The sequence below is a fragment of the Triturus cristatus genome, chromosome 11, assembly GCF_964204655.1.
Source record: "Triturus cristatus chromosome 11, aTriCri1.1, whole genome shotgun sequence".
Classification (NCBI taxonomy): domain Eukaryota; kingdom Metazoa; phylum Chordata; class Amphibia; order Caudata; family Salamandridae; genus Triturus; species Triturus cristatus.
The window spans coordinates 165,644,290-165,654,293 of record NC_140594.1 but is presented as its reverse complement, the minus strand read 5'-3'; the positions used below and the strand labels follow the sequence as shown (position 1 = coordinate 165,654,293).

General features: G+C 44.0%; 1 protein-coding gene across 2 annotated transcripts in view; it reads left to right on the top strand.

Moving 5' to 3' along the window:
- Nucleotides 1-233: 233 nt before the first annotated feature.
- The window catches only part of TMEM120B (transmembrane protein 120B), a 96,042-nt gene continuing 86,271 nt past the window's right edge, over nt 234-10,004 (top strand). Inside the window, exon 1 of one of the 2 annotated variants that reach the window (XM_085636363.1) lies at nt 234-425. In XM_085636363.1, the coding sequence (XP_085492489.1) occupies nt 339-425 (87 nt within the window). In that variant the 5' untranslated portion in view covers nt 234-338. The remainder of the gene's footprint in view (nt 426-10,004) is intronic. The other variant, XM_085636365.1, reaches the window with a different exon arrangement.

The window sequence follows — 10,004 nt, the reverse complement described above, 5'->3', positions numbered from 1 at the left end:
CACGTATATTCAAAATACAATTTGTATCACACCCAGCATTATTTTATTATGTGTAATTTTTACTTTGCTCCTTGATTTAGTGTTTGAAATAAAAATTATTATAGATGTCAGTGTATCGATAAAAAACAAATTCGACTAAAATATGGATTCAAGTGAGAAGCCCTTTTCCAACCAATGGCCGTGCGATGTTTCTAACATGGCGGCGCTATGCTCTGCTGAGGCACCGCCATGTGGTGTGTCGTCTATGTCGATGAGACGGGGTGTGCACGCGAGCGATGGTGACGCGCCTCGCGCGCACTGAAGCAGCTGTTGCCGAGGCCGGGTGCTAGCGGTGCAGGATGTCCTCCTGCAGCAGCCCCGCCATGTCTCTGGAGAGGTGCCGGGCGGACTGGGGGGAGTTGGAGGACGAGTTCCAGCAGCTGCAGGTAAAGTCCCTGTCGAGGGCGGGTGGGGGGCAGTGCGGTGCCCCTTGGATCCTTCCCAACCTGGAGGTCAGAAAGCAACCTGTGTATAAAGTCCACACATGGGCCATTGTGATTATTCTATGTACAATTAGGTTCATGGTGACCTTGTGCCCTTGTGCAGCCAGCCTCTCCCAGCCCTTATTCACACTCTGCAGACCATACGCCTAGTGTTCAATGGGTCATATGAGTCGTCGGGATTGTGTAAAGTGTAGAGCACTGCAGTCTGGAATTAATAAACCCGAACATGTAGCATGTAATGCAGTTCATCACTTTTTAAGCACATCCATCCAGCGGGCCGCCGTGGATTTGCTGATTACCAAAACCTCTAGTTTTTGCATAGTTGCGTCTAAAAGGAAATTCAGTGGGTTAAAGACGTTGCAGAGAAATCATTACCACACGTCTTAGGTTTCAGTGATATACAGGAGTGAGGTAAGATCTAGCCTTGCACGAAAAACAGTAATTTTCCAAAATTCCAGATTCTAACCTCCTTACTTTCCAGGGAGGCGAACTCGCCTATCCATAAACCCAGAGTAGCCCTGCATAGTTATCCAAAGCTTTAGGAAACCGTTAGTAAACTTCATATTGAATTAGTTTTGAGTAAAGTGTTGCTGTTTCACTCGGCATGAGCACCAGCAAAGCAGCTGAGTGCTAATGAAACCCAAGCAAAGCGTTTCGTTTTTGAAGACGTCATGAGTGACGCTGGTATAGGCTGTCATCGTTGGTGTGGTAGGTGACATCACCTGATAAGCACCTAGATAGAGACTGGCCAGCTTTCTTGCAGCTCTTAAAATATTGCCATGTTAGGTTGGACATGAGCGATCGCCGCAGGCTTGCAGACAGAGCAGAGCAAAACACAGCATTATTTTGCTTTCAAAATACAGCATAATTTTGCTTTCAAAATCTTTATACCAATATCCCCTTGTCCTCTATATAGTTCCAGATTTTTTTGTTTGCGTGTTCGTTTGTCTGTCTACAGCAATGCTGGTAATATGTAGTCACTAACAACATGTCGCAATTGCCTGATGTGTGCTTTGGTTGTACAGAAGCATTTCTGCCCCCGCTTTGTCATGTTCAGGTAGCGCATGTGTACAATAGAGTGGGCATAAGGCAGTGTTCCTAGGTGGACTCCATATATTTGGCAGCTTCTCATGTTTGTTGATGTTTCATCAAGAGCTGTGGAAACTGTTTGCTTAACTGTGTCTTAGCCTTCTAACCATAACAAATAGAAAATTCCTGGATGCCTTCTAAGATTGAATGCTCCTCTCTTGAACGGAATTCTCCTGGAAACTGGCTTTTTCCTCCAACATATCAAGACTACCAGTTTGCCAGTTCGCTACTGGCTGCATTTGGGTTCTGTAAGCCCCAGTCCTTCATGTGAAATCTCTATGTCGGAAAGTGGAATTGGGATGCTTTCCTTCTGTTATCTAATACATACTTCATCAATATAAGTACAGGCATTCTGTTCTTTTCTATTGCCCAGCAAAGTTTATAATAACCAGGTGATCTCTTTACTTAATCTAGTTTAGGTTAAAGAAATTCCAGCAATCCACTTTTGAGGTCTATTGCGAGGCATAGAAATTAGATAAACGTGTTATTTTATACACGCAGAAATATCAGCCCATTTTCTTCTGTGATCTGATGTAAGATAAATGCATCAGTGTAATTTGCTTCCATACACTAGTACATGGGGAAACATTTCTAGTAATCTCCTGAAATCAAGTATAGCGTATTCAACAGAAAGTAATATTTTCTATTCAGATGCTAGTTAAGGCACTAAAGTTTTTAACACACGCAGGGTAAAGTATACAAGCAATGACCTTCTATAACCTCTGATGCAAGGTAAAGCCACTCTCCCCTCCACCCTCTTGTCTGTTCTCCGTAGAAGGGTTGGGCAATCAAAGTCGTCTCCATCAGGCACAATCTGGGAAAAGCAAGGAGGAGTGATCCCCTTCTGTTATCATCCATTGAGTAATCAGAGCAGTCACCTCCTGTAAACAAGTGCATGACAGGTGATCGGAGTATCTTCCTGTGTTCTAGCACTGGGTGAAGAAACCAGCGCAATTTCCTTTTAATATAGAAAAGGGTCACATAAGCAAGGAAATCACTTTCTCCATACTAAAACACTAAATTAATGGGACTTGTTGCCTTTATAACAAGATAAGGTAGTCTTCGATAATCTAACTCGGGAAGGCAATGTGAATAATTGTATCTAATGGAGGATGAAGTGATCCTAGTAACCAAAATAGACCAAAGAGAGACTCTACCTGTATCAATTCAAAGGGTGCTTTAAGTCACCTATTTTCATTGACCGCTCTTGCTGAGCCACCGCAATCAATAACAGTATTCAGAGAAGCATAGTCATTGACTAATTTATTTTTTTACTTTTCTGTACATAAACATTAATACATTCATGAGGACAAATCGTGACTATACAGTTTCAGTGAAATTCATCGGATCCCATTGGCAAACAGTTCATTCATCAGCATACAATCACTTTCATACCCACAGCATACTCACGCGAAACCACCAATACATACATCGCAAATATACAAAAGCAGCATAATGCGCACTGAGTCCCCTCTCACTGCGTGTCCGTGGACAAAAACAATTATTTCAAATAGGGGGATACCAGAATACACAATGTTTTTTTCTGATTTTAGCCAGAAGTTTGGTATCATAACACAAAAATGTTTTATAAGTTGATTATATTCAAACAAAACACAATTCCCAAATCAATACAGATTTTTTTTTTTAAAACATAATAAATCAAAATGCAGAATAAATGGACGGAGGGGACTGATTCAGAGCGCCGACGCGCGTTTCGGTGGAATCCTTTTGGGGTATCACCTTCCTCAGGGCACATGTAGGGAATTTTCAATTAAAAAAGGCATTGGGACCTGTGGAACTCAGGTGGGAGAATGCTGATATAGCTGGAGTTCTCCCAGTCTTAGAAACAATTGAAAGTGTTGATGAAGGCAGACTGTGTCCAAAGTTTGAAGGACGAGGTTCTACGGTTGGTGTTTAAATCCAATAGAAAAGAACCCCAAGGGGCATAGGGCAAAAAGCTTGGCCTATAGTATTTGCAGAGGTCGTCCTAGTAGAATCTCACTAATATCACACGATTAATGGGACTGATGCCCGGATTCAACTTGGAGGATTTAGCGGAAATGATGCTCGTACAAGCAGCTTCCAGAGGCAGAACGTGAAACCGTTCAGCTGGACGGTTTCACGTTATCAGCAGGACGCTCTACCTCTTGGCAGACGTGGGTTACTTTCATTCACATATTCAGGGCATTATTTTAAGCTGCTTGTTAGTTTAATACCCAAGGGATGGAGCGCGAGTCTGCCTCTTGAAGCTGCTTTTACGAGCATCATTTCCGCTAAATCCTCCAAGTTGAATCCGGGCATCAGTCCCATTAATCGTGTGATATTAGTGAGATTCTACTAGGACGACCTCTGCAAATACTATAGGCCAAGCTTTTTGCCCTATGCCCCTTGGGGTTCTTTTCTATTGGATTTAAACACCGACCGTAGAACCTCGTCCTTCAGACTTTGGGCACAGTCTGCCTTTTTCAACAATTTCAATTGTTTCTAAGACTGGGAGAATTCCAGCTATATCACCATTCTCCCACCTGAGTTCCACAGGTCCCATTGCCTTTGTTAATTGAAAATTCCCTACATGCGCCCTGAGGAAGGTGATACCCCAAAAGGATAAATGGTTCCACCGAAATGTGCGTCAGCGCCCTGAATCAGTCCCCTCCGTCCATTTATTCTGCATTTTGATTTATGTTTTAAAAAAATATTCTCTATTGATTTGGGAATTGTGTTTTGTTTGAATATAATCAACTGATAAATCATTTTTGTGTTATGATACCAAACTTCTGGCTAAAATCAGGAAAAAAACATTGTGTATTCTGGTATCCCTTTATTATGTATTTTGGTATCCCCCTATTTGAAATAATTGTTTTTGTCCACGGACACACAGTGAGAGGGGACTCAGTGCGTATTATGCTGCTTTTGAATATATGCGATGTATGTATTGGTGGTTTCGCATGAGTATGCTGTGGGTATGAAAGTGATTGTATGCTGATGAATGAACTGTTTGCCAATGGGATCCGATGAATTTCACTGAAACTGTATAGTCACGATTTGTCCTCATGAATTTATTAATGTTTATGTACAGAAAAGTCAAAAAATAATAAATTAGTCAATGACTATGCTTCTCTGAATACTGTTATTGATTGTGGTGGCTTAGCAAGAGCGGTCAATGAAAATAGGTGACTTAAAGCACCCTTTGAATTGATACAGGTAGAGTCTCTCTTTGGTCTATTTTGGTTGTCTTTTCCCCTGCTCCTCTACCTACATTTGACTTCAGGGGTCCCCTTGCTTCTATTGGCGATCCTAGTAACCACATGCTGTAATATAATGCAAACAAGGTAAATCTAATCTTTTGTATTTGAGTGCAGGGTGCACAGATCCGCCTTTTTTCATGGTTGCCCCCCACTTTTTGCCTAATGTTGATGTACTTTGACTGAGTGTGCCCTAGGTTCCTGCCAACCAGGTTCACAGGGCCTATGTTCTTTACCTAAACTGTGATGTTGCAAAACCCAATTGGCAACTCTCTGGCCATAAGTAAGTCTCTTGTAAAAGGTACCAGAGGTACCAAGGGCACTGTGACCAGGGAAGGCCCCTAAGGGCTGCAGCACTTATTGTGCCACGCTTGGAGACCCTGTACCTTTACACACACACACACACACACACTGCCATTGCAGACTGCGTGTTTTGGGGCAGAACAAAGTGAAGAGTCGACATGGCACATATCCCTGTGTGCTTACAATCCACTGCCCTGGCATAGATAAGCCACCCCTCTAGCTGGATGCACTATACCTGTGGTGAGAGTTCAGGTGCATGAGCCCTGTACCCCTACAGTGTCTAAGTCCATTCTTAGACATTGTAAGTGCAGTAATGCCATAAAGAGTATATGGTATGGGAGTTTATCATTACAAACTCCACAGCACCATAATGGCTTTTCTGAAAACTGGGAAGTTTGGTATCAAACTTCTCAGTACATTAAACCCACACTGATGCCAGTGTGGGATTTCATGAAAAAATCTTTCAGAGGGCATCTTGGAGATGCCCCCAGAAAAAAGACCTAATTCTAGTGTCTTGGCTGAGTGGCTGCTCACCAGCTGCCACCACCAGACATGTTTCTGGACCCCTGGGTTGAGAGTCTGCCGCTCTCGGTGTCCTGAAACAAAGCACATCATGGGTGGGTTGAGGTGCCAAGCCTCCTCCCCCAGGATGGGCAGGGTCCACGAAGGGGAAGCTTGAAAGGCATGCCGCCTCTGTGAGCTAAACCAGCCATTTACTGCTCCCAACAACTGTCCCCCACAGGTTCTGACCACCCACTGCGGGCGGGAGAATCGGTGGGGAAACCACCTTAGGAGGAGAGGTGTGCCCACCTTTGCCAACCCCACCCCTCGGGTGGGGGAGGCGAGGTGAAGCACCAGTCCCCGCCATCTTGCAGATGGGTGGATCCAGCCAACCAGAGCGAGGCTTATGCCCTCCTCCCACAGAGTGGCATAATAGGGGGTGTACCCACCCCAAGGAAGGGACCCATTGGTCCCAACCTGTACCTACCTGTAACGCCCTTAAATGTAGTATTTAGAGACCACCCTGAACCTTTCCTCCTCAGACAAGAAGAAAGAAGGACAGAAGAGCCGCCCTGAAGAAGAGTAGCACACCAACTGACTTGGCCCCAGCCCACCCAGCCTGTCCTGACCTGCTGCAGTGAAATCCCAGTGAGTCCTGCAGCCAGCAGCCCCCCAGAACCCAGAGGACCTGCCCTGCCTTCCCCAACCAGACTTTGTCTCCCATGAGCACGGGATTTGCTGACCAACAGACTCTGGCTCCTGCCAAATCCGCGAGTCTGCACCCAAGTTCAAGTGGCCTAATACCACGAGTAGGTCTTCCTCGGCGATCCTGATCTGGTGATCTCTTACCCACCTCAAGTCTCCAACTGATGCCTGCAGCCCTTTTCCCAAGGATTCCCCCAACCGCGACTGGAGCTGGTAAGAAAATCCAATGCCAAGACACCCCAGCACCCAATGTCCCACGGCCTTGGGTGGCCCAACCGACGGTGTTCCGGCATCCCAAGACATCCCAGCTTACCTCTCCAACCGGTGGTTACCTCCTGAAGATCTTCATCCCCGAGCCTGCAGTGTTTGTTGCAACTGGAGAATCCCCATTGAAACCAACAGAGCACCTGCACCCGGCCGCCTTTGTGCTGCTGTGGGTGCATCTTGTGTGCTAAATCAGATCCCCCATTGCCCAGAGCCTAAGTCCAGGAGCTTTGCTCCCACAACCTTGTGGCCTGCTCGTGAGCAGCCACCAACCGGATGCCCTCTAGCCCCCATTGGATAACATTGGGCCTCAGCACTCTCCACGCGGCCGCCCTAGTGCCACTGAGGGTGCTTTGAGCGTGCATCCTTGACCGTGGGGGAATCCTGGCTCTAACCCCAGAAAACCAACTCCTAAACTTAAGTACTTACTGTTAACCCGATACCCTGATTGTCTCTCATAGGACTGCATTGTGAAAATTGTTCTTAGTGTGGAGATGGATTGTGTGAAACCTTCAGAAACTGCATATTTACAAAAACTGATTTACTTACCTTTTATCTAGGAAATGTCCCAGTGTGATATCTAGGCATATCACACTGAGTAGAAAATATTAAATTAAAAAGTAATCTGAAAAGTACCTCTGTTTTTATGAACAAATGACTTACCTGTAACCAATCCAATTGCATTTAACTGCATTCAAACTGAATTTATCTGCATTACACTTGCAAAGTATTATTATACTTACCTGTAACAGGCCTGGCTTGGTTCTAGAAAATAAAACCCAGCTAAATAATATTTTTATACAAACACATTGGTCTGAGTTTGGTCTTTGAGTGGGTGACATAATTTCTTGCCTGACTGTGTACAATAAATGCTTAACAATACCTTCTGATAGAGCCTTACTGCTCATCCACACTATCAAAAATTGAGAGTAAGGTATTATTTACTTTTACCTCTGCCTACCTTGGGGATCCACTGGACTCTGTGCACACTATACATTACTTTGGTATAGTATATACAGAGCCAACTTCCTACAGCTGCATAATCTGTTTCTGTAATCTAACGCAGGATGAAGCAGGCAGTGCAATCTTTCTGTAATCTACCACACAGTAAAACAGTCAGAGTAATCACTAAATGACTGAAGGTTAAACAGAGTTAAGCTAACTCCTTCCCTATTCAAATACAGAGTATCATAATCCATTATCACCTATTGAGTAGAGTGACCAGAATTACCTCATTCTGTAATCTAATGCAAGGCAAGGTAGTCAGAGCGGCTACAGGATTTTCACCTTTCCTTTAGGAGAAGTACACTGTGATGCCAGAAAAGGTTCTAGGACCTGGGGGGGTACCTCTTGCAGATCAAGGACTCACCCCGGCAGAGGCAAGCAGGGCTCAGGCAGATCCAGTTGGAGAGCCAGGCAGGTCCAATTGCAGCAGGTCAGATAGGCAGTTGCAGGGAGGCCTGTGAAGATTGTTTTTTCTCTTTAGCTCAGACAGGAGGTCAGCCGACTGACCCTTAAAGTCACTCTAGTTAGCCTGCGAGTAGGTAAGCAGGTCCAGTCTTCCTTCTCGAATAGCAAGGCAGTATTTTAATCAGTAGGGCAGTCCTCTAATAGCCGGGCAGTCCTTATTCTGTCACTTCCACAGGTCCAGGAGTGTTTTGAAATGTGGTTCTGGAGGTCCAGTGTTTATCCCTTATTCCAGCCTTTGTGTAACAAGCCCATTCAGAGTCGCGAGTCTCAGGAAATATACTACATATTCCTTATTTGTATAAATGACAGTAATGGGTACAATGATAGTTATATTGCTGGCCAAACACCTTTTTGTTTGAGTTTGTTTCTGAACTTTGTTAATCAACTTGTAAAACTGCAGGAAGATGCCAAATCACATGTTAGGATAATAACGCCTCTATAAAGTTTTTTATCTTGTATGTATTGGGAGCAGGGCCAGATATTGTATGCTCCAAGTTATCATTTGGTCTGAAACCTACTCTATTAATGATGAGTGTAGTGGGCAAACACTTGTCACTGTATTATCTAGAAAAGCCCTTTTCCCTTATTTATTGGCTGTGGTCCACAAAGTGTGTATGTAACTGGCACAGTATGTAGATGCTGCACCTGTCTACCTTCAGTGGGCAGTATTTAGAGACGTGAGCACAGAGAAGTTGACGGTCTCTGCTGATGTATTTCAGTGAGCAGGGTCCAAGGAGGACCCCATCACCAGGGTGAATTGGATCAGTGCTCAGTACAGGAGGTTTCAAAGGGTAAGCTCACACTCACTAGACTCTGATCAAGTAAGCCCAAACTAGCGTGGTATTGCTTATGTTATAATCTTCAGCAGGCAGGTCAGGCTAGACTGTTCCAATTGGAGGAGACGCAAACTGATTTGCATGTGGCTGACCTCTGTCTAGAGTGGAAGAGTGGGCAAAAAAACATTCTCTAGTATGATGATCGTGTGATTGCCAGTGACTGAGATTAATATAAGCTTTCCTTCTATCACTTTATTGAAGTAGACTATGCCATGCAGCAGCTTCTGAAATAAGCTCCGTCATTAAGATCTGCCCAGCTTCTACCTTTTGTTCACCGAAGACACAGGTGGACACTGGGTAATTTCTCACACCCTATGTTTTGCATAAATTCCTTTTGCAATTTGTGTTGCAATCATTTCTCTTTATTTTTATACGCTAAAGGTCATTTCAATTATCCTTAGGTGCCCTCTACAGTCCTGATGAAGACCCTACTGTAAGGATTTAGACTACCTTAACACTACCACTGGGTCGAAATGTCGACAGCTCCATTTTTTTATGCCAAATGTGGAAAATTGTGTTTTTTTCACTGAGCCAAATATAACATTATGGTTCTGTAAATTAATTTGTAGCCTTGTGTAAGGCTGGATAGGCCTTGTATGTATTTTGTATGTATATATTGTCACTGCCCTCCTCTTTTTTTCACCAAACCCTCATCTACACATTGCTGCACTATTCCTCCCCTTTCCCTCTTTTTGGGCACCACTGCATCATTTATTTAGACATATGCTGTGTTTTGAACATGCTAACGTGTGCAATATGATTAAATAATGTTGAACATGAGATTGTTTGAGTAATTAATTAATTAATGTTTTAATTGTGTTCCACTGGGACCATTTTCTCTTGTACCGTATTTTACCTGTGTCCTAGTGACATATTTGGTTTATACCCATTGTTTTGTAACTGCTTCTACCTGTGTTACAATTTAATTGCCTTCTGTGGCCACCCGCTCTCCTTAGTGCCTTCATTTTGCTGCTCCTGAGTAATATTCCTTCCTGCTTAGGTATGGACCCAGGTCCTCCCACACACACACCTTTGCATATTCTATCCAAGGCCCTTGCTGTATTTTGTGTTTTTTTTCCTCTTCTTGTTGGCTCTCAGGCCACCATTTTCAT